The sequence below is a fragment of the Podarcis melisellensis genome (assembly GCF_964234715.1).
Source record: "Podarcis melisellensis genome assembly, chromosome: Z".
Lineage (NCBI taxonomy): Eukaryota > Metazoa > Chordata > Lepidosauria > Squamata > Lacertidae > Podarcis > Podarcis melisellensis.
In genome coordinates this window covers 1940709-1968693 of record NC_138547.1, presented here as the reverse complement: position 1 = coordinate 1968693, position 27985 = coordinate 1940709, and the positions used below count along the sequence as shown (strand labels likewise).

Below are 27985 nucleotides of genomic sequence, written 5' to 3'. Positions count from 1 at the left end.
AACCTTCATTCTCCAGCTGCCTCCGTCCTCCCTGCGCCAGGTGCTAGCGGCAGCTGTTTCATCCCAGCACCTTGCAGGTCTGGGGTCGATGCTCCTTCCTATCAACATGGTGATGTATCACTATATCACAATGTTTAGCTGGTGATACATTGTGATGTTGAAAACCTGATATTGCACAGCCCTATACAGTCATACCTCGGGTTGAATGTGCTTCAGGATGAGCACTTTTGGATTGCGCTTCGCGGCGACCCAGAAGTAACGGAGTGCGTTACTTCCGGGTTTTGCCGCTCGCGCATGCGCAGATGCTCAAAATGACGTCACACGCATGCACGGAAGCGGCAAAACGTGACCCGCGCATGCGCTGACGCGCCGCCGCATCTTACGTTCCATTCAGGATGTGAACGGGGCTCTGGAACGGATCCCGTTCGCATCCCGAGGTACCGCTGTATGTGTTTTTACTGAAGGCTTCAAAGCTGAAGGTAACTGCAGATACTACTACTACTGTTCTTCTACAGCAGCTTAGCACAACCTGGGTGCCTTCCCTAGGCTTGGGGCTTCTGCAACTTCAGTCTAAAACATCTGGAGGGCACCAGGTTGGGCAAGGCTGCATTCGGTTGACTTAATCTGCTTTTCCTTTTCCTCTACCATATTAGCATTCCCAATGCTTTCATGAAGCCAAAAGTCGTATTTGGCAGATACCTATCTAGCTGTGATCCCTTCACTGCAGGGGGTTGGACTAGAGGACCTTTGAGGACCTTTCCAACTCTATACGTAATTCTATGATTTTATGCCGCATTTAGCTGTTGGCCATGGTGGAGGATGAAGTACCAGGCCCTTGCTCACCATCCTAAGTGATCTGCTAAGAACTCTTACTGGTGCTTTCAGTGCAGGCCTTTGTTCTGGGCTGGCAAGTGCTGGTGGGGCTAGGAGGGGCATAGGCAGTGTGTGCATGCACGTGTATGGTCAGGGTGGTGGTCAGATCATATTTATGGACTTTCAGTTTCTGCTCTCTACAGTGGTGCCCCGCAAGACGAACGCCTCGCAAGACGAAAAACCCGCTAGACGAAAGGGTTTTCCGTTTTGGAGGCGCTTCGTAAAACGAATTCCCCTATGGGGTTGCTTCGCAAGACGAAAAAAATCTTGCATCCCCCCCGCGGGTTTTTTCCGCTTTTTCCGCCCTTTTCTTAAGCCGCTAAGCCGCTTATCAGCTGTTCCGCTGATAAGCCGCTTAACAGCTGATCGCTGGAAGCCGCTTGACAGCTGTAGCGCTAATCCGCTAAGCTGTCAATGGGCTTGCTTCGCAAGACGAAAAAACCGCTATACGAAGAGCCTCACGGAACGGATTAATTTCGTCTTGCGAGGCACCACTGTAGTTTGTGTGGTTAATTGACCACGACTGTAGAGCATGAGTGGGGAACCTCAGGCCTGGTGGCTGAATTGAACCCTCCAGGTCTCTGTCCAGCCCTCAGGGCTCCCCACAGGCTGCGTCCTGCTCTGGTGCTTTTCCCACTTGCTTCCAGGGATAGAGGTTTGTGTGAGCCTGTTGAGTGTGTAGAAACCTCTGACTTTTGCATGGCTGGAATGCAGCATACAGTACAAAAGAAGAGCCAAATATGTTGCTGCACCCACTCTGTTTCTGGCTCACAGACCTAGAAGGCTACGCATGAGAGAAAGAGAGCCGCCTTCCGCCTGGAAAGGGCTCCCCATGCCCAGCATCTTTTCCTGCTCCGCGGCATAAAATAGGGATGTGTTGTTTCCCCCCCCTCTCTTCTGGCTTGGGCTGAGCCACCTTGCTGTCTGTGCCATGTTTGCACTGGTTAAGCCTGATCCAACAGGTGCAGCGCATCCTAGTATTTCCTTCTAAATGGAGGTCAGAAACGGTGCTTCTTGCTCTCATGTCCCCTTCCTCTGCGTGGGTTTTGTGTCTTACAGATAACGACGAGCCTCTCCTGAGTGGTTCCGGAGACGTTTCCAAAGAGTGTGCAGAGAAAATCCTTGAGACATGGGGAGACCTCTTGTCCAAATGGTAAGCAGGCTCACCCCTCTATTGTGAACCAATCTGTTTGAAGAAGCTTATGGTTGGGAGTAAGGCAGGCAAGACAATGACAAAGAGGCAGGCAGGTAAGGGCACTGGAGGCTGCCATACGCTGGATCCATTCTGTCCTAGCCAGCTTGTGCTTTTTGCTACCTGATATGCTCCTTGAAGGCTGCTGGGCAAGAGAGGTCAACATCCACCCACTGCCACTTCCCACATGTGATAGACAAGCCAGCTAAGAGTGGAAGGCTTACCTGGGCTGCTGCAGACTCCTCCTGCCAGCATCCTTGCCTGGATGTCCCCTGCTGCCATGAGCCCTGCCAGCCAGTCCTCATTCATCAGCCTCTGTTGAATGGATGTTCTGTGCCTGTTTACATGCCTTGGAACTGCTCCCCTCAATTTATGAGCATGGGGCACTTGGATGTTGATGCCTCCCAAACTGCCTCAGAAGGTGGTGGACTCTCCTTCATTCGAAGTTTTTAAGGGGAGGTTGCATGGCTGTGTGTCATGGAGGCTTTAGCTGAAATTCAGAGGGTTGCAATAGATGATCCTCAGGGTCCCTTCCAACTCTTCAGATCTGTGATTCTACTTACATGCACACCATTTTTTCCTGTGAACCTACCTGCCAAATATGTTCCAATGTGGGCCTGGTCCCCCCCCCCCACTTTCTGAATACCGTCTTTTTCAGCCGTGTTGGTCTGACGCAGTCGAAATATATAAAAAAATTGTCCAGTAGCACCTTAGAGACCAACTTAAGTTTGTTCTTGGTATGAGCTTTCGTGTGCATGCACACTTCTTCAGATACTGAGACAGGCCCATGGTTGCATCATGGACCTGAGGCATCATCAATGTGGATGTTGTGGATGTTGGAGTCACACAAAACCATTCAGTCCATGGTCTGTATCCTGCACACCCTTCCTGGTTTGATGTCTGGTCTCCTTCCTCTCTTCCAGGCACTTGAATCTGAGTGTGCGACCAAAAACCTTGTCCACGCTGGTGAGAAGCGGAGTCCCTGAAGCTCTCCGGGGGGAGGTTTGGCAGCTGCTTGCGGGATGTCACAACAATGACCACCTGGTGGAGAAGTACCGGATCCTCATCACAAAGGTAGGTCAATGGAACTGTCTGTGCATGGGGGATTGGGAGAGAATGGGTTAGTCCGATAGCAACTTCAGGAGATTTCTCTGCCTGACACGTTCATCTTTTTGGCACTGATGGCTTTCAGTCTGTTTCTGTGGAATCCTGGAGCCATCTCTGAAGGTTATTGGAGGCTCCTCAGTAAGATCACCAGGAACGGCGGATGCTTCCTTGAGAGGGCACTGACTCACTGCTGCTGCTCCCCTGTTAATGTGCACCTGTGGCAGAGCTGTGAATGCATTCTAAGGCAGCGGTGGGGTTTGTTTATGTCATAACATTTATAGACTGCTTGACTGTAAAGAAAAAATGTTAAAGCGGCCCACAAAAAGAATAAAACAGTTATCAGTAAAAAACAGTTTAAAACAGCTATTTAAATCTTTCAAATAATAACTGAAATAACAAGTTAAAGGACTTGTCAGCATTCTGTGTATCTGGATAGGCTTGCCTCAACAGAAATGTTTTCAGCAGGCCTAAAAAGTGTATAAGCGGTGCCACCTGGCTGACGTTAATAGTCAGGGAGTTTCAAGTGTGGAAACTGCCTTACCAAAAGACTCTCATAAGTGCAGAACAAGTATTATGTGGCACATGTAACAGTTCCGGTTCCACAGATTGAAGAGGGGTTGGGACCAGGGGCACTGTTATGCAGTTGGTCCACTCCTTCCTCCTGGCTTGTGTCTAGAAAGTGGTGTTGAGGCAGGAGTGTTCAGACCCCTGGGCACTCAATTGGGCTCTGTCCTCTCCCCCAAGCTTTTTAACATCTATATGAAGCTGCTGGGCAAGATCATCAGGGGGGCTGCGCTGGGTGTTCATCAGTATGTGGGTGATACCTAGCTCTACCTCTCTTTTAAATCAGAACCAGTGAAGGTGGTGAATGTCCTGTGTGAATGTCTGGAGGTGGGTGGAGGGTGGCTAATGGATTGAGGTTGAATCCTGACAAGACAGAAGTACTATTTTGGGCGGACGGGGGAGGACAGGTGTGGGGGACTCCCTGGTGCTGAATGGCATAACTGAGCCCATAGAAGACCAGGTGCACAGCCTAGGAGTCATTTTGGACTCACAGCTGGTGCAGGTCAATTCTATGTCCAGGGCTGGCTGAGACCCTTCCTACCTGTGCACTGTCTCGCCATAGTGGTACATGCTCTGGTTATCTCCTTGTTGGACTACTGCAACATGCTCTACATGGGGCTACCTTTGACGGTGACTTGGAAACTACAACTAATCCAGAATGCAGCAGCTAGACTGGTGACTGGGAGTGGCTGCCAGGCGCATATAACACCACTCCTGAAAGACCTACATTGGCTCCCACAATGTTTCCAAGCACAATTCAAAGTGTTAGTGATGACCTTTAAAGCCCTAATTGACCTTGGCCCTGTATCCCTGAAGAAGCATCTCCACCCTCATCATTCAGCCCAGACACTCAGGTCCAGACAGCTCCTAGGGTCTTCTGGCGGTTCCCTCACTGCAAGAAGTGAAGTTACAGGGAAGTTACAGTTGGCTGTGGTGCCCTCCCTGTGGAATGCCCTTCCATCAGCTGTCAAGGAGATAAAGAACTATACCACTTTTAGGGTATAGGTGGGGTTTTTAGGGATAGTTTTTTTAGGGAGGTGGGTGGCCATCTTAGTCTAAACCACTGAGCCTCTTGCTCTTGTGCTTGTCGATCAGAAGGTCAGCCGTTCGAATCCCCACAACGGGGTGAGCTCCCATTGCTCTGTCCAGCTTCTGCCAACCTAGCAGTTCGAAAGCATGTCAGTACAAGTAGATAAATAGGTACTGCTGTGGCAGGAAGGTAAACACATTTCCGTGTGCTCTGGCTTCCCTCACGATATCCCATTGCACCAGAAGCGGTTTACTCATGCTGGCTACATGACCCAGAAAGCTGTCTGCAGACAAACGCCAGCTCCCTTGGCTTGAAGTGAAATGAGCGCTGCACCCCATGGTTGCCTTTGACATGACTTAACTGTCCAGGGTTCCTTTACCACTTTTAGAAGACATCTGAAGGCAGCCCTGTATTGGGAGGTTTTTAATGTTTGACGTTTTATTATGTTTTTATACGTGCTGGGAGCTGCCCAGAGTGGCTGGGGCAACCTAGTTGGATGGGTGGGGTGTAAATAATATAATAAATCAATTAAGTGGTTGAGTAGGCATATATGTGGCAAAGTGAACTACAACCCTCATCAATCCCAGCCAGCATGTACCAGGGTTGGCAAAGGTTGGCCTGTATTCAGACACATTTGTGGAAAATGGCTTTATTGAAAGTTGAGTGGAGCCTGCATTTTCAGAGGCAGAATATGCATGGAGTAGCAGATGCTGTGGGCAAAAGGCTGTTGCTTGTAAGTATCCCTGAAGCTTCCAGCAGCCCACCACAGGAAGAAGGATGTTGACTAGGTGCACCATTTGGTCTGCTGCGTCCTATGCTTTGTTCATGCCTAGCAGCCTTCTCCGACCTGGGCGATGCTAGTTGAGACTGAGGGGAGTTGTAGTTCAAAACATCTGGTTGGGGAAGGCTGCTGCCTAAGGTCATAATCTTGTGGTGAAGGGCTTGGGCGCATGGAAAAACTGTAGGTCACCACTCATTATGGTGCCAACCTTTGTAGAAACACAAATACGCCTTTACCATTTAAAAAAATTGTTTCCTCCTTTCTTTTGTTGTTTAAACAACAGCCTCTGTTGCTTCTTTTTTACTGCCACTGGCTTGGATGTGCTCACTGAAAGTGTCAGTCAGCAAAATTAGCTCAGTGGGTTTTTTAAATGCAGCTTGTTTGTATTTATTTATAATGCATTGCATATATTATATTGCGTCAACTTCTGGCAGTGCTCTTTTCATCTTCATTGTTCCTTATGAAAACATTTAGCCAAAGCCAATAAAAGTACAGTTGAATTGGGTCCTACGTCTGCGACTTAGTACTTGGGGAAGAGTATTTGGGCAGATAGATGGTGGCCTGGTTTTGTGGAGGGCATCAAATTAGTATAATGAATGATGGATGCTATTATCTACCAGGTTGGGAACTGGGTGGGCAGAAATCTGGGATTGCTCAGCCGAAGTAATGAAATCTGTTTGAAAAACTGCCGATAAGATGGTGGTGATCTCACTGTTCTTTCCGTATTAAAACTGGTGCTAATCCATTTTCTTTATGTCTTACTACAGCCTTGCATTTAACAACTAACCTGGTAGCCTTAGATGACCAGGACTTTCATGCAGGCGAGTGAGTGGGCTGGCAGAAGAGGAACAGACTCTTCCATCCCTCACCCACCAGCCTACTTGGTGTCCATGCTGGGAGTGTAAAAGCTGTGATGCATTTGTCAGCGCAGCACTGTGGCAATGAGTTTTAATGTCAACAGACATTTGCAAGATGTCTTCTGAGTCTAAATTTGTGGCAGTTGTGTGCCTTAAAGCCACCCACATTTCACGCTGGGGCTCTTGCCAGCTGTGCAGCACAGAAACCTGTCAAATGAATGTGGTATTTGAGGTGGAATGAAAGAAGGAGACAGGTGCATGCAACCCCCCCCCCCTTTGTGGTAACTGGCATGGTAAAGGGTACTGAAGAAGCAGGAAATATAGGAAAGCCCTCCAGTTGGTGGCATTAGCAGCTTATTCTGTTGGGTTGCTTGGGAGAAGGTTGTGATGCAGCTTTGAAAGAAGAGCATGATTATTTGGAACGGGAAACAGTAATTGCATACGGGTTCCAGGGAATCTGCCTGGCCTGCTCAGAACCAGACGGAGACAGTGCTACTCACCCACGTGCTTGCATCATGGTATTAATGTGTGGGGTCTGCATAGGAGATTCACTTAATATTCCTGTACCTGTTGATCCTACCTGTAAATCATGCTCTCCCCACCCCACAAGCACACATACCAGTGGAATGCCACAAACATAGAGTTTCGAACACCTAGTTTTCTTTGCAAGGCATTGCTCCTTGCTTGCTGCTGGAGTTTATATGTGCTGTGCCAGACCTGCATCTTCTTCCAGTTTCCTCAGGCCAAGTCCTGCCGTTGCTGTCTGTCTTTTGAGACTGGTGCAGTGGGACTTGCTGTCTGAATTGGCTCACAGTATTGATTTAGCTGCCTCCTAGAGCAGCCATAGGCAAACTCCAGTTGTTTTTGGCCTACAACTCCCATGATACCTAGCTAGCAGGACCTAGTGGTCAGGGATGATGGGAATTGTAGTCCCAAAACATCTGGAGGGCTGAGTTTGCCTATGCCTGTCCTAGATCTTCTTGATTGGTCCACCTGTTACACTACCACCAGCCACTCTTCCACTCTTCCCCTTTCTCCATCAGTTTTCCAGATAATGTCATCTCCCAGGCAGGTGCTGGCCTCCAATCAGAATCCTGTCAAAAATGCCAGTTTTGGTGGATTACGAGTTTGCTAGGCAGACAAGCAAGCAAGAAGTCTGGTTTCTGTGGTTCTGTTCTCTCCTGCCCAAAAGTAGATGATACTCTCACATGCCTACTTTTTTTGCTATCCTAAAACAGCACCTCTCCACTCTTCTCCAACATCCTAACTGTGCTTGATTTGCAGGAGATTTCTCTCTCTCTCCATGCTGTTGCTCTCCTGGTCTGGGGTGGTGGTGGCTGCGACATCAGGAGGAGAACTGACTCATTTGCATTTTGAATAACAATGCTTTCTAAATTTTGGGTGAGCTTGGTGTAGAATTTGCATTCACTTGGGAAACAGTGAATGCAGCCTGGGAAGGAAAAGAAATGTCACCGGCTTTCTGGATGCCAGCTTCCAATTCTCAGGAAGTTAAATAGCAACTTAAACAGCCCCTTTCAAAATCTTCAGGTTCCTGTCCCTTCAAATTTCGTGACTTCAAAAACATAGGACGAAGCTTCCTTTATAGTGTGTCAGACCAGGTTCTGCCTCCACAGGAGGCAGCGATGCTTCAGTTGCTGGAAACCACAGGAGGAGAGAGGGTTCTTGGGCTCAAATCTTGCTTGCAGGATGTTCTTCCAGCCATCTGGCTGGCCACTGTGAGAACAGGATGCTGAACTAGATGAGCCATTGGCCTGATCCACCAGGTTGTTCTTATGTTCTTTATTTCAATCTATCTCCCTATTGTTTATGCTGTGACTGGCAGTGAGTCTCCAGGGTTCCAGACACGGTTCTTTCCCAACTCTACCTGGTGATGCCTGGAATTGAACCTGCGACCATCTGCTTGCAAGCCAGGTGCTCTTGCCCCTGCTTTTAAAGGCTATATGCCAAGAAACCCAGAAGGATGTTGTAGAAGGCAGGATATGCACTTTCTAGCCTAGCTTGGTCCTCTGGGTCTCTCCCTTCTTTGAGAGGGTGGGGGCAAAGGACCAGGGTCTGATTTTTCTCCCTGGGAATTTTGATCTCTTGCTTTACTTTGATAGCCAGACCAGCACCCATCCTTCTGTCACTGTACATTTTTATTTTTAAACAGGCTGAATTTTGTGTGTTGTTTCTTTTTAGAGGCTGCACTGAGCCACAAATTGCTGTTTGGCTTCTCCTTCCGCATGAGTAGCTGCTCCACTGACCCAGCAAGCTGCTGCTTCAGCTTGTGCTGGCTCAGCAAAAGGGGAGCAACAAATGCGGAGATCCATAATGCAACCCTGATGGGCTCGCCTAGTTTCCCTGGCAGGTTAATGAACTGCTGTCAGGCTTGGAGTTGAGAGGAGTCCTTTGGGCACATAAGAGGAGCCTGCAAAAGCAGACCAGTGGCCCATCCAGGACAGCCTCCTGTTTTCACAGTGGCCAGCCAGGTGTCTCTGGGAAACCAACAAGCAGGATTTGAGCACAGGAGCAATCCCTCATCCTGTAGCTTCCGGTTGAGCTCTGCAGAACAAAACAGAAACACTGAATGCGTCACATGTGGGAAGCCTCTTTCTGTTTTCACTGTGACATCCAGGAGATGCTGAGCAAATGCAACTGCAAAAGGAGCTGGTGGAGTGTCTGAAAGGCCTGTCAGTTGGGATATAATAATAATAATAATAATAATAATAATAATAATAATAATAATAATAATAATAATAATAATAATAATATAATATTAATATCTTTATTGTCATTGCCCCCTCTCAGGGACAACGAAATTACTTGGCTGCTCCATCCACCCAGATAGGGCACTCCACTCAAAATCAGAACAACTATAAAAACACTAATTAAAACAATATAATATAATACAGCAAGGAAGATTAGATGACTTTCAAAGTCCAGGTTTCCCATTCAGGGCCGAGATCGCTCTGGAGAAGAAGCTGTTCTTGAGACGGCTCGTTCTTGTCATCATCGTCCTGTATCTCCGTCCCGACGGCAGGAGCTCAAAGAGACAGTGACCAGGATGCGATGGGTCTTTTACTATGTCCAGTGCCTTCCTATGGCACCTTGTGGCATAAATCTGCTCTAAGGTGGAGAGTGGGCAGCCAACAATGCTCTCTGCTGCCTTAACAACTCTGCACAACGCCATCCTGTCCTGGGTAGTACAGCTTCCGTACCACACACATAAGCCATAAGTGAGCACGCTCTCAATGGCACAGTGATAGAAGGCAAGCAGCAGTTTCTGTGGAAGATGGTTTTTCCTTAGCAGTCTCTGCTGTGCCTTCTTCACAAGCCCCCTTGTGTTGACACTCCAGGACAGATCCTCTTGTAATTCAATACCCAAAAATCTGAACGTTGTTACCCTCTCCACATATCTCTGAAAACCAACTCCCTTTCTCAGCTAGGACTCAAAACCTTTCTTTCAGAAGTTTGCCCTTGATGACTTTTGCTCCTCTGTCCTCACTGGTGGGTCCATGCCCCACATGGCAGAATGTCCTTACATTAACACACCCATCTGTGTTGGCAGCAGCAGCAGCAGCTGCTCTGGAGCCATTTCCCCAACAGATGTCTCTGGAGCGAATAGCACTGGATGAAGTGAGAGCTGCTGCAGTAAATCTTCTGGCCCTTTTGCCTTTCCATTCAACTAGTTAGAAGGTTTTCAGGAGAATACATATCCAGGCATGTGTCAAATAATTCTGGCTGTCATCTCACAACAGCAAAGATTGGGATTGGCACTTCATCCCCCAACAGGCAGGTGGGTATTGTCCCAATAGCAGTGCTGACACCTATTTACAGAACTCTTTGTGGATTAAATCAGTTGAGTTCTGTCTTCCATTCCTCTCCCAGTACAGTTCAAACCACTGGTTATAGAATACAGTCGTACATCGGACGTTGAATGCCTTGCAAGTTGAACGTTTTGGTTCCTGAACGCCGCAGACTCAGAAGTGATTGTTCCGGTTTGCGAACATTCTTTGGAACCCAAACATCCGACACAGGTTTCACGGCTTCCGATTGACTGCAGGAGTTTCCGAATGTTTTAGAAGTCGAAACGGATTTCTGAAACGGATTCCATTTGACTTCCGAGGTATGACTGTAGTAGAATTGTAGAGTTGGAAGGGACCCTGATGGTCACCTAGCCCAAGCCCCTGGAATGCAGTAATCGCAACTAAAGAATCCCTGACAAGTGGCCATCCAGCCTCCCTTTTAAAACCTCCAGGGGAGGAAAGTCCACAGCCTTCCAAGACAGTCTGTTTCAGTGTTGAACCATCAAAAAGTTCTTCCTAATGTTTAGTCACAATATGCTTTCCTGTCATTTGAATCCATTGGTTTGGGTCCTGTCCTCTGGAGCAGAAGAAAACAGGCTTGCTCCATCTTTGGTGACTCCTTTGGATATTTGAAGATGGCTATCATATTTCCTCTCGGTCTCCTGTTTTCCTAAACACACCCCACTCCCCCAAACATTCCTCATAAGCGGGGCTGTCTTTACCCAGGGGTGCAGGGCACCCAGGCACTGAATTCTGGGGGGGGGGGGCTACCACTGAAGCTGCCTAAGCTATCTATCTGTTACGAAAAAATAAGTTAATTTTGATCAAGCTGACATTCAAAGCTGGCCTCCCCCGGCCGCTTTCTCCTCCCCAGAGTCCTGCCCTGAGTTGCTCTCTCGCCCACCATCAGCCTGGCTGCTGTGTCCCTCTTCTTCTCCTTCCTCCTCCTGGGGAGCTTTTAAAAGTGCCTGGAGGTGAAGCTGGGTGCCTTTGCGGAGATTGGGCGCCCGGTTCTTGAGGGGCGACAGCAGCATGACTCGGAGGGTCAGGCTGCCGCCATGGCCTTGCCTGCAACCACGGAGAAGTATATCTTGGGTGTAGACGTGGGCAGTCTAAATTTGGGGGCACTGGGCGGATCTTTGCACCCCGGCGGCGCATATGCTAAAGACTTGCATATGCTCATAAGGCTTGTTTTCCAGGACCTTTATTACCTACAAAGCGTTTGTGTGTGAACCTGCTAGCCTCAATTTTGGCTGTTGTCTGTGTCACTGAAGCAAGGTTGTGGCTTCTATGTTTAAATGTTTAAAGTTGTCTTTGTGTCCTGGCCTGTTCGGGATCCACAAGCCATAGTTTCCCCATTTGGACATAACAGGAAACTACCGCTTAACTGTGGCTTCCTGGCTGGTTTATTCATTCACACAGAGGAGCGAGTGAAGTGCCTAAATGCAGGTTTTTGAAGCTTCTTTATATGGTGGCTTATTAAGCTAAGATTTGATCAAGGGATTGCAACCTTTGTGTTTGCTTCTATAGAGGCGTTAATGCTATCCTCTGAGGGAAGCTCTTGCACAGGTCCTGCTTATTGTAAGACAGATACTTTTTAGTTGTGTCTGCCCCATAATGTCCAGGTCACTATCATTTAGTGGCGATTTTGTATAGGACCTGTTAAGAGCATGGCAGAGCATAATTGCCAAGCTTAAACATCTCAGTGGGCATGGGAGTGTGCCAGCTGGGTTGGGTTCAGATGGTTTAAACCACGTGGAGAGTGTGTCTTGGGAGAGAGCGCGTGCACTTTGGGATGTGTGAAGCATGCCGTCTGCCCCGCCCCCTCGCAGCCCACTCCCATGCGTCTAACTCGGAAGGGCATATTAGGATTTTTGCTGCACATCTTAGATGAAGAAGGACAGCTTTGGAAAAAACAACTTAATGCCTTGGTGATCAGCCAAGGAAAGACGCGTTGCAAACCTGTAAGGGAACTGGACCTCTGAGCACACGATTACTCTTCGCACCTCCTAGAGCCCCTTCAGAAGAACGAAGCGGGCGGGCTTGGCTCCTTGTAGACTCAGCCGCGGCCCCTCTTTGCTAAAGGGCGGGGCGCTCCTCTTTGGAGATGAGGGGGCGCACCGGCGATCGAGCCGGGAAACGAGGACGCGCGCGCCTTTGCTGCGGCTATCCGGGCGCGGAAGGGAGGCTCTTGGCTGCGCCCCCACCCCTCCTGTCGCCGCCGCCGCCGCCTGGATCGTCTTCCTTTGTCCGCCCCCTCCCTCGCACCTGGGTTCCTCCCCCTGCGCCGCGCAGGCTCTTCTACGGCCGGCAGCTGCTCTGCCTGGCTGGGCGCATCAAAAGCAGCCGCTGCCGCGTCCCTCTGCGTCTGCTCCCGGCGCTCGCTTCGCCTTTGTCCCTCTCGGCTGCAGGTAGGCAGGAGGGCAGCTCAGCCTAGCCCAGCCGTGGGGGACGGGGAGGGACCCGCAGGCCGGACCCTCTCTTCTTCCTCCTCTTTCCTCACTCCTGCATCGACGGAGAGGTGCGGGATCCGGCGCGGCGGCGGCGGCGCCCATTCTCCAGCCGGCTGCGGAGAGGCTAGCCGAAGTCCTGCAGCGTTGTGGGTGAGGAGGCCGGCTTGTACGCGTCCTGAAGCTATGGGAGGGGGGATGCTGTAAAGGCACCCCTCCCTCCTCTCCTTTTCATCTAGCACCCGCCCTCGCGTGGCTATTGCTGGATCTCCTCCCCCCCCCCCCAATTGCACAAGCAAACTGCTTCCCTCCATCCCTTTTCTCTATCGCCCCCCTTCCACGCATCTGTGCGTGGTGTGTTGCTGAGCTGCCAGCAGAGAGAGAGAGAGGAGGAGGAGGAGGAGGGGGCGGTGGCTGTGGAGGCTGCAGCCCAAAGAACTGGTGTTTCCAGGAGGAAGCCACTGCGGACAATGCCCAGCAGCTCCAGGGAGCCTCTGCATCCCTCTCCATCTCCTGTTTGGGCTTTGACAGGGTGGCACGTGTGGCAGCCGCAATGACAGCAGAAGCAGCCAGGCAGCATCCACCATCAGTGGCAGCAGAGTGAGGGGTTTCTGCCACCGACGCAAGATGAATGCCTCCCTGGATGGTAGCAACCACAGCAGCAGCAGGCCCTTCTGCCTCCTGGCTGCCGGCTATCCGGAGGCCTTGGACATCTGCCTGCTGGAGCTGATCGTCATTGTCTTCCTCACCGTCCTCATAATCTCGGGCAACATTGTGGTCATCTTCGTCTTCCACTGCGCGCCACTGCTGAACCACCACACGACAAGCTACTTCATCCAGACCATGGCCTACGCTGACCTCCTGGTGGGTGTGAGCTGCCTGGTGCCTTCACTCTCTCTGCTGCACTACCGGGTCACCTTCTTGCCGGAGTCTGTGATCTGCAGAGCCTTTGGCTACGTGGTCTCCGTGCTCAAGAGCGTCTCCATGACCTCCCTGGCCTGCATCAGTGTGGACAGGTACATCGCCATCACCAAGCCTCTGTCCTACAACACCCTGGTCACCCCCTGCCGCCTCCGGGTTTGCATCCTGTTCATCTGGCTGTACTCGGGCGCCGTGTTCCTCCCGGCTTTCTTTGACTGGGGAAAGCCCGGCTATCACGGGGATGTTTTTCAGTGGTGTGCTGACTCCTGGGACACCTGGGCCATCTTCACCCTCTTCATCATCATCATGCTGTACGCACCGGCAGCCTTCGTGGTCTGCTTCACCTATTTCAGCATCTTCCGCATTTGCCAGCAGCACACAAAAGAGATCAATGAGAGGCGCGTGCGGTTCAGCTCCCAAGAAGGGGAAGCGGCTGATGCCCAGCCATGCCCAGACAAGCGCTATGCCATGGTTCTCCTGCGCATCACCAGCGTCTTCTACATCCTCTGGCTCCCCTACATAATCTACTTCCTCTTGGAGAGCTCTTCTGTCTACCACAGCCGAGCAGCCTCCTTCCTGACCACCTGGCTTGCCATCAGCAACAGCTTCTGCAACTGTGTCATCTACAGCCTGTCCAACAGCGTCTTTCAGAAAGGCTTGAAGCGCCTCTCTGGCGCTGTTTGTGTCTCTTGCGCCAGGCACCGGGCGCCAAAGGAGTCCTCCGCCTCGAGGAGCAAAAGACCTTCAAATGGGTGTCATGCGTAAGATACAGATTGCTCCGACAAAAAAACAACAACAACAACAACAGAAAAAAGATTAAAGATATTGCCAGGTTTGCAAAAATAACTAAAAAACTGACAAGAACACACAATTTTTCTCTGAGAAATGCTGTTGAAGAACTGGAGATTTCCACAAGCATGTCTGTTTTAGTGTTTCACTTTACAAACGTCCTTGTGTGAAGCGGGTTTGGTGACCTGGCACCTGTGTTTCCAAAACTGAGCACTCCTCCTCCTCCTCCCCTTTCTCTCCTGTCTGGAGTGCCTGCCAGTGCTGGGCATGCAAGACCTCTGGCAAAAGAGACATTTGTGTTCTTCCTTTAAAGCTTGGGCATTTTCGGAGAGCTTTGATCTTGCGTGTCAATGTGGGAATGTGTAAATGGTCTGATGGTATACTCCCTGATTATTTGCTTTTGTTTTTCTGTGCAAATGCCAAAGTATATTTCAGAATTCTTAATATAAGGGGCCAAAGTATAGTCTCCCTGACTTCCCCCCAACCCCATTTCCCCCATAGTCCTATAAACAAATAATGTAAACACTTGAACATTTGATTTTGTCGTGTGATACAGCCACACCACATGTGATTAATCAGTATTCTGACCTCCCCACCTCCCCCGATGCTTTTTCCAAAAACTTCTCATCCTGAGTGCCCTGTTAGAATGCTCATATGTGATTTACAGTACAGTGTTTGCATTTTTATTTTTTAAAAAATGTTTGTGTAGTAGTTGGGATGACTTTGAAGCAGACAAAATTTAGCAGTTGAATAAAGTATTTTCTTTTTCTAAGTAAGTGGAGAAAATATTTTGACCATCCTTATTGCTCTGGATATGTAGGTGGCAGCTTGAGAATGGAACAAAAGCATTCTCATTAGAAACCAGCGTGTGCTCAATTTTTGTTGTTGTTTTGAGGAAATTTCTTTTTTAAAAAACTTTCCTTTTAAACATTGAATTCCTCTAATACTTTACATACAGCTTAAGTAGCAAAACAAGAGTGAAGCATTAGACTCCTAAATAACTTGTATGTTCATGAAAGGTGCAATATTTTGGATTTCTAATTGGGAAACTGGGGACTCCTTCCTCCTGTTAGGGTAGGTGGGCTTGATATCTGTTCAAAAACCCCAGGAGCCAATTGCATTTCTGGTTTACCAAATGGGAAGAGGAGTTGGGCTCAGTGAACCTTCCTGGGGTGTCCTGTATGCCCCCATTTGAGGAAAGCAGAGCAATCTCTAAGCAGATCAGTGTTCTGGGTACAACACTCTCTGTTGTCCCTATCACACCCCTGGCACTGCCTTGGCACGATAACTTTCTTTTGTGGGAGAAATATACAGAAAGCAGACTGCTAGTCATGATGGCTATAAAGTACATTTCTGATCACAATTCAAAGTTGGTGCTGACTTTTAAAGCCCTAAACGGCCTCAAAGGCCCAGTATACCTGAAGGAGCGTCTCCATTCCCATTGTTCAGCCTGGACACTCAGGTCCAGCTCTGAGTTCCTTCTGGCGGTTCCCTCCCTGCGAGAAGTGAGGTTACAGGGAACCAGGCAGAGGGCCTTCTCGGTGCTGGCACCTGCCCTGTGGAATGCCCTCCCATCAGATGTCAAGGAAATAAACAACTACCGTGGTACCTCTCGTTATGAACTTAATTTGTTCCGGAGGTCCATTAAGCTGAAACCATTCTTAACCTGAGGTACCACTTTTGCTAATGGGGCCTCCCTTTGCCGCCGCTGCCGCGTGATTTCTGTTCTCATCCTGAGCTAAAGTTATTAACTTCTGGGTTAGCGGAGTCTGTAACCCGTAGTGTTTGTAACCTGAGGTACCACTGTATCTGACTTTTATAAGACATCTGAAGGCAGCCCTGTTTTTAATGTTTTATTGTTTATCGTGTTTTTAATATTCTGTTGGGAGCCACCCAGAGTGGCTGGGGAAACCCAGCCAGATGGGCAGGGTATGATGATGATGATGATGATGATGATTAATAATAATAATAATAATAATAATAATAATAGTTACTGTTATTGTTATGAATCTCCCAGTTCAAAGCCAGTTGACCTTTGAATACCAGTTATCAGAGGGGAGCAACAGAGCAGGAGGACTGTTTTCATGCCTGCCTTGTGGGCTTCCTAAGAGGGCATTCCTTTGTCCACTGTTCGAAATGGTAATGTGGTGCTTTGGGTTGATTAATCAAGGCTCTCCTATTAATTTCTTTTCCTTGTCTAGTGGAGGGACAAGTAGGCGTGCAGAACCTGAACTCTCACTCTCTGGCTGCAGGTGACCTGCTCTCTTCCCCTCACTGGGATTACTGGTTACGCTCCCCACTTTTTCAAGCTTATCTTCCCCGGTCATATTTTGGTGAGTTTTAAAACAGAGACAGTGAACCTGTGGCCCCGAGAAGCTGTTGGACTCCCATCAGCCCCACCCAGAGTGACCAGTGGTCAGGGTGAGAGGAGTTTGTAGTCCAGCAGGATCTGAAAGGCCCCTTAAAAAAACCAGCTTCTGAGAGAGCTGCCACTGGGACTTAGCCCAGCTCCTATTGTCTGGAGCTATTGGCTTTTTTGTTTGCGTGCCTGATAGAGAACTTGTTTTTGTAGGTGCCTCCGCCGCAGCTGGGTCCTGACCAGTATTCCATATATTTTAGCCAGTGTGCTGTTTTTTTAGAGCTAGATGTAAATGCTGAAGCTGCTGCATAATGATATCTTCTGAAGAAGACGAGGACAGCTGTCTCGAAGTGAGCGTTCATCATGTTTGTGGGCTCTTTGCAGTCTGCTTCTTGATACAGCTTTTCAATGAAGGCCTGCTTTTCCAGATGCCTCAGAGCAAGCTGCGGGAGGTGCGGGAGGCGGTGGAGGACAGGGGTGCCTGGCGTGCTCTGGTCCATGGGGTCACGAAGAGTCGGACACAGCTAAACGGCTAAACAGCAACAACAAGAGCAGCAGCGGCCAGCCTGCACACTCCAGACACTCCCATCATCCCTGACCATGGGCAGTGCTGTGTGGGGCTGGTTGGGAGCTGTAGTCCAAACCCTGGTGAGTCTCACATTTGCTACCCCTGTTCTAAAGAGTGATCTTTGGATCAACTTTTTGGCTTCTTGGAGACACACCTTTCTCTTGTATGCTGTGCGCACCCATCCACCCATTCTGTAGCTCTCTTTAACTCAGGAATGTGGGGAGGCTTTAAAGAACAGCAGGGGGTGGGGAGCAATTTCCATTAAAGAGAAACCGCTTTTTCCTCCTCAAGCTAAGGCTACTGGTATTGCCCATCAGCTGATGGGTGACTGGGGGTGTGCCCTTCTCCAGCAGTGGAACCACTGGGAGCCCTCTGTAAGCTCCTGCTCCATCCTTTAAAGCCCTACCTTTACCTGCCCAATACCTTATGTCAGGGATGATGGCAGATGTATTTGTGCGTTCACCAGAATGACCTGGCTAGCCAAATGGGAAGGCTCTGGCAGCTCCGTTTCATCTGTGGGCCAGAAGTTCCTCTTGTTGGATTAAGCTGTGGCCAGACATAAGATCCTGTGTCTCTGACCTTCTGTCCCCAAATGAACTCACCCATCTTTAAAGGTAAAGGTACCCCTGACCATCAGGTCCAGTCGTGACCGACTCTGGGGTTGCGCGCTCATCTCGCTCTATAGGCTGGGAGCCGGCACTTGTCCACAGACAGCTTCCGGGTCACGCGGCCAGCGTGACTAAGCCACTTCTGGCGGACCAGAGCAGCGCACGGAAATGCCGTTTACCTTCCCGCCAGAGAGTGGTCCCTATTTATCTACTTGCACTTCGTGCTTTCGAACTGCTAGGTTGGCAGGAGCAGGGACCGAACAACGGGAGCTCACCCTGTTGCGGGGATTCAAACCGCCGACCTTCCAATTGGCAGGTCCTAGGCTCTGTGGTTTAACCCACAGCGCCACCCACAGTCCCCACCCATCTTTACTGTACTATAATACTGTGGGTTATGATAAATAGAAACTGTTGTAGGCTATATCATAACTCTTTTGCCACTGATCTAAGCTCCTGTGATGCCACAGAATGTTCACGAGTGTTTTGCAGTTTATTAAAGAGAAGGCCAGTTCATAAAAAGTGCCTTATTGATGTGAGGTAGACTTCAGCCAAACTGAAGAGGGGGCGGGGAGCCTTAAATAGCGTATTTAAGAAAGGCAGGAAGGCAGATCAGGAAGTGGCTGGAATGAGTAGTCTTGAGATGTGAGGTCACCCTAGGTAGCATAGAAGTACTTTGGACAACCTCATGACTGGTCCATTGGGCAAGACTGGATCTAGACACATCAGAGAAGCGTTTCAGTTAAACTCATTGTAAACTTTGTATGGCAAATCAGGTTGGCAAAAACCAAACTTCACAGTGCCATCTGGTGTCACAGTGTTATAATGCATATACAATACCTATAAAGCGCTTTTTCTTTGCTAATGTAGCTGAGTCCCCAAAGGTTGACCTGCTTCTGTGGGATCTTCAACATGTTACTCTTGTTTTGTCCACTGCTGCTGCTGCTGCTCCTACTACTACACATACTCTTCTTTTAGTTTGACCACACACATACACCCCTTGGAAAGTCTGCTTTGCTTTTCTGCATTTGCTGTTTGATAGATTACACATCTCGAGCATCACTTCTCTTACTTTATTATTTATTTATTTATTTATTTATTTATTTCCTGGAATAATAATTATGATTATTAGCAACATTTATTTATATAGCATCACCAATGCATATGGCTCCATACACAATTATAGTGAGAAATTCTGCTCTGAAGTGTGTACAGTGGTACCTCGGGTTAAGTACTTAATTCGTTCCGGAGGTCCGTTCTTAACCTGAAACTGAAGCACCACTTTAGCTAATGAGGTCTCCTGCTGCCACCGCACCGCCGGAGCACTATTTCTGGGTTAGCGGAGTCTGTAACCTGAAGCATATGTAACCTGAGGTGTATGTAACCCGAGTTACCACTGTGCAATCTAAAATCTTACATGCTGTTTGATTGAGCGAGGATGAGGGAAACAATCCTCAAAGTACACTTGGCAGCGTTTTATATCAGCCTCCCCCAACCTGGTGTCTTCCTGATGTTTCAAACTACAACTCCCATCAGCTCCAACCAGTTTTTGTTCAGGTTACTCTGTTTTCAAAGCAACAAAATCCCTCCAACCTCTTCTGAATGACTTGAAAACTGTGAGCATGTTCCTTTCAGCTTTCGTCAGTGCCAAGGGCCTCCCTGTAGAACATGAGGTCTGTTTTTTATTATCCTGTTCTGAAACCCTTTTTTTTCAGGGCTGCTTGAACTCTACAATAAAATAACTTTAAAATCCTCTGCTCCAGGTGACCCAGATTCTGCACCAAGGAAAGCCAGATATTTTTGCTTGTGCAGAGTTGCTTGTTTTTATTTTGTGTAACTGATTCTGCAATATTTGCTGTTTTGAATAACTCTGGGGCAGGAAGAAGGAGCCATGTAGGGTGTACAGTACTCAGGTCCCCTCATCTTACTTAGCCCTCCCCCCAAAAAACTATTGCCCAAACACTCTCGTCTGCCTTAGCAGTTAGGAAGGAGGGCAGTTCTTTCTCTCTGACCCAGTTTGCATGTAGCACTAAACATAGGCATGTTTCAGTGCAGACAAGCACACATGAGAGTTCCCAGAGAGAATATGACAGTCCTCAAGCTGTTGCTTGACTGAAGAAATCTTACAGTTTTTAAAATGTGTGCATACTTGCACACCCTTGAAATAACTGAGGACATGGCTACATTCAGGGCTGCCTCCTCCCATCCTATCCTGCCTTTCTGCTTTGTTCAGTTAGGATGGTCCTTTTTTGAGGTGTGATTGGCAGGAATGTGTGAAAAGACTTTTTCTCTTTCAGTGATTAAGCTGTGGAAATCCTTGCCCTGAGATGGGCATCCACCTGGCTTCCTCTCTGATGGCGTCCTGATGCCTTTGCCTGTCCATTTGCTGAAAGGTCTTACACCTTCTCTCCTCTCCTCTCTCTCTTGTTGTTGAACTGTTTTACTTTCAAGTGTCTTTTGAGAATTGTTTTATAAGTTAGTGGGGTTTAAAACTTTTTGTTGTTGTTGTTAGTCACCTTGGGTGCTCCAGCTTGAAAGGCAAAGGTGAGATATAAATGGATTTTAATGAATAAATCATGTGGAGGAAAAACCTAGTTCTGGAGAGCATCCCTTAGCTTTTGATGGTGCTCACCTGTATTGTCAGAGGCATTTTCAAAGAAGAACCCCATAGAAGTGGGGTTATTATTCTATGATGGCGCTTGCCATCTTGCCATTTTCACAAGCTGAAAGTATTTTAAAATATTTAAAAGAGATGCTCCTGACTAGTTCGAATTGGTGGTGGGGCACCTTTTTAGTTGGCAAAATGGTTTCTTTAATTGACAAAATATGACAGAACTTGAGTAGGGTTGTCTTGTGGTACATGCAGGATAAATTACATGCAGAATGAATGTTGATGGAAAAGGTAAACAGCATTTCCATGTGCTCTGGTTTCTGTCACGGGATTCCCTTGCACCAGAAGTGGCTTAGTCCTGCTGGCCACATGACCCGGAAAGCTGTCTGTGGACAAACGCCGTCTCCCTCGGCCTGAAAGCGAGATGAACGTCGCAACCCCATAGTGGCCTTGACTGGACTTAACTGTCCAGGGGTTCTTTACCTTTTTACTTTTACCTAGATGGAAAATCCATGGGGTCACAAAGAGTCGGACACGACGAAACGACTAAACAACAAGATGGAAAATGAAAATCCTTCAGTTGCTCTCACTTGCTATGTCTTTTTAAGTGGAAGAGGTCAGTTGGCTTGGGGGAGGCCACTCCCTTCATGACTGTTGGACTCTTCTGGAGGGAGGTGTTTTTGCAGAATCGACCAATTGGCAGGAAGTGGTCTGGGGACCTCTTATTTGGGGGGGGGGGAGGCCCCACCTCTCTCCGGAAGAGCCCAATAGACGTACTTACTGCCCCGGAGGGTGGGGCCTCTCCCAGGCTATCTGGCCAACTCCCCCTTGAGAGAAGGGGAGCCTTCCTGTTCTGGCTTGGATTGCTTTTGCCTCCTCAGGGCTGGGTCTGGTGAATGACACAACCTTAATATGGCATTGGCCTTTTGTGCCATATCTAATTTAATTGCTTTGTTTTGGACATGTGGCTTTTGCAGACATATAAATGTGTTCTCAGATTGCTCTGCAGCCTGGGGGCTCGCATTCCGCAGTGGGAGGCTTTTTAATATGCCAGTTATTAACTGTTCCTTGGCAGGCCTTCGTGAAGGAACATGCAGTGGCTGTGAAGGGTTCAGATGCAGTGAACTAGGACTCCCTAGAATGATTTTGATTCTGTCTGCTGACACTGAAGGAGTGAGCCAGACGTGAGTTCAGATTCCCCACTTCGCCATAGAGCTCAGTGCAGACGCTGGGTCTCTCTATATGACTCCAACCAGGGCTGGGGAACCTGCTACCTTCTATTGTTGCTGGACTCTGGTTCCCATCAGCCCCATCCAGCCCCATTCTCAGGGATGATGGATGTTGTAGTCCAGCAACACTTGGAGAGCTGCAGCTTCTCCACCCTCCACCCAAGTCAAATGGTCTGTGGGTGGGGAGTGTTTATACCACACCACTAGCGCACATGGCACTTTGGAGGCACTATATGTAGGCAAGATTCCTGCTCTAATGAAAGAACCTGAGTCTATAGGAAATTTCCTCATGCTGAGTCATTCGGCCATTGATTCATTTTGTCTTCACTGGCTGGCAACAGCTCTCCTGGGTTTCAGACTAGAGTCTTTTCCCAATCTGAAGATACCAGGAGTTGCACCTGGGACCTCTTCATGCAGGCCATGTGCTCTGCCACTGAACAACGGCCCCTTCTCATACTCCCATAAGCTCTTTGAAAGAAATATGTGATGCAAATAAAACAAATGCTTAAAAGTTAAGGCTGCAGCAGTGAGTTTAATCAGTGGTTCCAGATTTTCTGATCTAGGTCAGTTCCCATATTTTCCTTTTGTGGACCACTTGTAATTCACTGTGGGTCTCAGCAAACCTCCCCTCACACCAGCACCTTTGTGAAAACCAGTTTTAGTATGTTATGAAAATCACAAGCCTTAGGCTAGGCCATTGACAAAAGAGTTGTTTTAGCTTGTCAATTCCTAGAGCAAAAATAGGACACAGCACCATTGCCATTTTACTAAAATCTCAGGTCTTACACCAAGGCCTCCTTGGTCCATTTAGCAAATTGTTTTCATCTGTGTTGTCAGGGGCACAGAATCAATTATTGACTCTTCTGCAGCTGTTCCTTGGGCTGCCTGAATGGAGGTTGTGAACCGCAGTATGAGAACCCCTGACCTAGATTAACTTAAAATCCATTTTTTAAAAAAGATCTCTTTGTTAATCTGGCAGCAGATAAACATACAATGCAAGTATTTTTTTTAAGTTGCAAAGGTCACCACCAGAGGTTCTCCACACGCCCAATTTGCCCTTTCATTCCAAGGTGTTACTGCTTCCTGGAACCTGTGGCCTTCCAGAAATTGCTATAGATCCAGTCTCCCACCATCTCTGCCCATTGAACATGCCAGCTTCAGCTGATGGCAGGTGGGATTCTAGCAACACCTGGGAGTGGGCACGGGTTCCCCACCCCTGCCCTGCGTCATGTGCAGGCACCACACTTTTGGTGGCCAGGAGCTGCTTTGTAAAGGAGAACTGTGGAGGCTTGTAAGATTCTGCAGCGAGTGGTGGGATTGTGTTGCTGGAAAACTGGTTGGCTCAGGAATGGAGGCACCCTCAGGTTTGGTGCTTGAGAGATCTGCTGGGGATCAGTGGGTTGTTTCTGAAGGAGCATCCGTAAACCAGGGGACCTCTTCCATAAGGTGAGCCTGGGAGAGGAGCCAAGGCATGGATTCTTTGTTCCTCTTGGACCACATCAGGGATTCTGCAGATCTGAGTGCTGAACGTCACAGCTTTGAGCCTCCATGTTGATGCCTTGTGCTGTAAGCAGAGTCAGTCCCCTCAAAACGTCGGGGGAGAATCAGAACTGCAGCCTAGTTAAATAAAACGAGGGTTTAGTCATGTAAAGGAATGACAAATGCGAGCAGATAATGTATTTCTCTTTGTTCTCAGTTTTGTACATGTCATAAGTAATGACAGCTTGACAGAAACCAGCATTTTCATTTATGAGCTTATTTATTTTAGGGAAAATGGAAAGTGGAGGAGGGGTAGTGGAGAGGAGAATCAGGAGGTCCGGAATAAACCCTGGAACTAAGGAAGGCCAAAATTTCCAAAAGGAAGAGCTGCCTCAGTGTGTTGGCAGGAGCATTAAGGCAGTAAAAATAAACTTCTTTCGGTAGATTTATAGTGCCAGTAGTTTTTCTGTGCTTAATCTTTTAGTGTTTGACAATAATTGTATGCCTTTGATCTTTCACTGTCCCTCAGTGCCCAGTTACTAAAAAGCAGGTGAGCACTTCAACATTTCTGAACAATTTTTTAAAAAATTTGTTGTTGTTCTTGTCTTGAGCAGGAAACAACCTGACATGCAAGGAGGCTTGTTTTACAATGGGACCTGTACTGATTGGCTGGAAAGCAACAGGTACTTTGCCTACAAAAATGCCTGTGTGCTCTATCTAGCATAAAGGTAAAGGTAAAGGGACCCCTGACCATTAGGTCCAGTCATGACCGACTCTGGGGTTGCAGTGCTCATCTCGCTCTACAGGCCGAGGGAGCCGGCGTACAGCTTCCGGGTCATGTGGCCAGCATAACTAAGCCGCTTCTGGCAAACCAGAGCAGCGCACGAAAACACGGTTTACCTTCCCGCCGGAGTGGTATCTATTTATCTACTTGCACTTTGACGTGCTTTTAAACTGCTAGGTTGGCAGGAGCAGGGACCGACCAACGGGAGCTCAGCCCGTCATGGGAATTCGAACCACCAACCTTCTGCTCGGCAAGTCCTAGGCTCTGTGGTTTAACCCACAGCGCCACCCGCGTCCCCTCTTTCTAGCATTGGCATTGGCAAACTCGGCCCTCCAGATGTTTTGGGACTACAACTCCCATGAATCCCCTGACCACTGGTCCTATTAGCTAGGGATGATGGGAGTTGTAGTCCCAAAACATCTGGAGGGCCGAGTTTGCCTATGCCTGATCTAGCAGGCTGCTTTGTGGGATTGGCAGTTATGAACCCAAGAAGAGCTTGCTGCATCGGGCCAAAGGGGCCCCATCTAAATCCCACATCCTGTTCTGACAGTGGCCAACCACTATTAGGAAACCCACCTGAGCACAAGAGCAATATTCTCCCCTCCTGTGGTTTTCAGAAACTGGTACTAAGGAGCATCTGTGCCCCTAACTCTGGAGGCGGAACGCAGACGTCCTAGCTAGCAGCCATTGGTAGCCCCCTCCTCCATGAATTGTCTAACTGCCTGCACGGCACTTCTGCACCCTTTTTAAAAGCTTCAAGAAGGAAAACTGTGCTCTCCACAAATACATGCTCCTTCTCACCAGGTGCAGTGGGGGATAGTTTTTGCTCAGAATGAAGTACAGTGGATGCTCGGGTTGCGAATGTGATCCATGCGGGAGGCACGTTCACAACCCGCAGCGTTCGCAACCCACAGCACCGCGTCTGCACAGCGCGGGTTGCAATTCAGCACTTCTGCGCATGTGCGAGCGCCGAAACCCGAAAGTAACCTGTACCAGTACTTCCTGGTTCAGCATGGTGCGCAACCCGAAAACATGCAACCTGAAGCGTCTGTAACCCGAGGTATGACTGTAGGGAGTTTGTTGAGTCTAAGTAGGCCAGAGAAGATTATGCCTTAACTCTGGGGTCAGCAAACTTTTTCAGCAGGGGGCCGGTCCACTGTCCCTCAGACGTTGTGGGGGGCCGGACTATATTTTGAAAAATATATATGAATGAATTCCTATGCCCCACAAATAACCCAGAGATGCATTTTAAATAAAAGCACACATTCTCCTCATGTAAGAACACCAGGCAGGCCGCACAAAGAACCCAGAGATGCATTTTAAATAAAAGGACACATTCTACTCATGTAACACATTCTACACATTCTACTCACGCTGATTCCTGGACCATCCGTGGGCCGGGTTTAGAAGGTGATTGGGCCGGATCTGGCCCCTTGGCCTTAATTTGCCTACCCATGCCCTAACTGTTGGTGGTTCTTAAGGTGCCACAAGATTCTTGTTTATTTTAGCTACAACAGGCTAACATGGCTACCTCCCTGGCAACTGCTCATCTCAAAGTGGGAGTGACTTGTCTTGCAGGAACATTGTACATGTTCTCTCTAACCACAAACAAGCCATGTTTTTCTCCAGTGACTCAAGAAGGTATACGCTGTCAAGTTGCATAACGGCTGAATTCTTTTATATGCTAATAGTGACATGCTTGTTCAATCCGCCTCTCAACATATGCTGATGCATTTTTGCATCATTCAGGTGTACTTTATTTCAGATGACAGATTTCTAACATTTAGAAAATAATATTCTCAACCAGCTCTAGCAAAACTGCTGCTGTCGCTTCAGGTTTGGAATTAGGAATAAGTTAGTGCTTGTGAGTTAGATTTCAGGGCCACAGTATGCAAACATTTGGGACAGGGAAGGGCCCTTGCTCGGTGGGTAGAGAACTTGCTCTGCATGCAGAAGACCTCAGGTTCAATCTCCAGCATCTCCAGGTAGGGCTAGGAATGTCACCTGCTTGAAACTCTGCCTGACGGTGTAGCCAATACTGAGGTAAGTGGACCAAGGGTGTGATTCCGTGTAAAGCTGTGTACTTAGGTGTATATGAGCTGCCTTGGCAGCAGGGAAACTTTGAAGCCAAATTGCATGCAGATGGGTGCAAGTCCCCATAGGAAATATTTGGACAGTCTGGGGATTTTTGGCTTCTCACTCAGAGGTGATGCTGCTGTAGTATCTTAAGATGACCTCTGAAAAATGTGGCTGAAACAATATATTTTGGGGCCAAGTGTGAAACAGCCATTAATAAACAGCCAGGAGTAATATGAAGACTTATTGACAGGACTAGGGCAGAATGGAAGCAGTGTAGCCAAAGCAACAAATTAATATTTGTGTAGCCAAAGCAACAAATTAATAGTACAGACGTGCATACAGCACATGTAAAGGTAAAGGGACCCCTGACCATTAGGTCCAGTCGCGGACAACTCTGGGCTTGCGGCACTCATCTCGCTTTACTGGCCGAGGGAGCCAGCATACAGCTTCGGGGTCATGTGGCCAGCAGGACTAAGCCGCTTCTGGCAAACCAGAGCAGCACACGGAAACGCCGTTTACTAGCACTGTTGTCTAGCACTGAATTGTACAAAGCACTTTATGTGCCTCTTGTTTTTCCTTTTTACAACCACCCAAATGAGGTGGGCTAGCCCGGTGATGGGCAGACATCATACGTGTGGGTCTACTAAGAAATCCACCAACCAGAGCCTGGTTCAAAATGCATTTACCTGGAATCAAATAATAGCAAGCCAGAGATTTCTTTTCAATATCAGAGCATAATTGAGCTCACAGTGCTTTCTCACAAAAGTCCAGTCCTGACTGGCTTCATGTCAGAAGCCTAGTCATTTTGCTGCTATTGTTTAACAGGCAAGAGCCAGGAATTCTTGTTGATCTATTGCAAGTCATCAGGATCTACAGTACTAATAGATTCAGACCTACATTCTGCCCACCCTTGGACAAGGCTTAGCGAGGGTGACTTGGCTTTGATCCTCCTGTGCTGAACCCAGGTTTTCTATTTGCACACACCTGATGAGTTGAGTGACAGTTTCGCCAAAATTTTGTTTACCTGTCCTCTTGGCATCTTGTCCATGCAGCATTTTGAAAGCATTCCCATATTAATGGCAAGACATCCAGGGCACAGCCTGTTATGATCCATTGTTTGTTTTGGAGGCATACCACCGCTTCAAAGAAGTGTGGCTAGATGTATTTGTGGAGTCTGAGCAAGTGATGGCTTTGGGAAAAGGGTTCTCAGCATACAGTATATTCATCCTAGAGGCATGCCGTTCTAGGAAATGGTTGCGATGAATTTTTGTGTCAGCTTTCATTTTTGCATACAAAGATGGAGTGTCCCTTTCCCTGTACATACCCTTGATTTGAAAATGCTGGTTCTCATTTAAAATAAACACACCCTCGTATTTCCCTCCTGTTTGTGGGGTGCTGACTTTGTGCCTGTTTGCATTGCGGGATAAGCTATTTGGGTGTGTGGGTGTGTATTCATTCTTTTCCCTCACCCCCACCCATTTTCTTTCTCGTATGTTCAGAGAGAAGTTTTTGCCTGCCACGTTTTTGCCTCAGGCACGAAAACAGTGTCTGGGCATTTCTGTCAAAGCTGCACTAGATCCGCATGTGATTGTAGCATACAGCTTTTTAAATATATATATATATATATATATATTTACCAAGTGCCTATTTATGATTTTCCTGTGGGAAACTTGATCCCTAAAAGGAAATGAGTGCAGCTGGGGATCACTTGGGGGATTCACTCTTATTTTTAGAATCAGATTTATTGCCATATTTGGCCTGAAACGATGTCACACTGGAGGCTTATTGTAGTGCGGCCGGTCAGTCATTCTCACCTGATCTCAATTGGACTTGGGCTCAAGGTAATCAGTGGAACCTGGACAAAAGGATGAGTAATAACAAATGTTTGTTGGCTCAGGAAT

The 27985-nt window shown here is 48.1% G+C and overlaps 2 protein-coding genes and 1 long non-coding RNA gene across 5 annotated transcripts in view; 2 read left to right on the top strand and 1 right to left on the bottom strand.

Moving 5' to 3' along the window:
* The window catches only part of LOC309361600, a 215819-nt gene that overhangs the window by 53696 nt on the left and 134138 nt on the right, over positions 1-27985 (bottom strand). The gene's annotated exons all lie outside the window — the stretch shown is intronic.
* Positions 1-27985, top strand: part of RABGAP1 (RAB GTPase activating protein 1) — a 90408-nt gene that overhangs the window by 34804 nt on the left and 27619 nt on the right. For all 3 annotated transcript variants that reach the window (XM_081896362.1, XM_081896361.1, XM_081896363.1), the window contains 2 exons: positions 1933-2026; positions 2989-3139. In XM_081896362.1, coding sequence (XP_081752488.1) covers positions 1933-2026; positions 2989-3139 — 245 coding nt within the window. The remainder of the gene's footprint in view (positions 1-1932; positions 2027-2988; positions 3140-27985) is intronic.
* Positions 11104-15146, top strand: GPR21 (G protein-coupled receptor 21). The gene is made up of 2 exons (XM_081896672.1): positions 11104-12813; positions 13192-15146. Exon 2 carries the CDS (start codon positions 13288-13290, stop codon positions 14344-14346), a length of 1059 nt encoding a protein of 352 aa, XP_081752798.1. The 5' UTR covers positions 11104-12813; positions 13192-13287; the 3' UTR covers positions 14347-15146.

Excerpts from the sequence above, each read along its gene's own strand:
- GPR21 (XM_081896672.1), top strand. The coding sequence starts at position 13,288 with ATGAATGCCTCCCTGGATGGTAGCAACCACAGCAGCAGCAGGCCCTTC.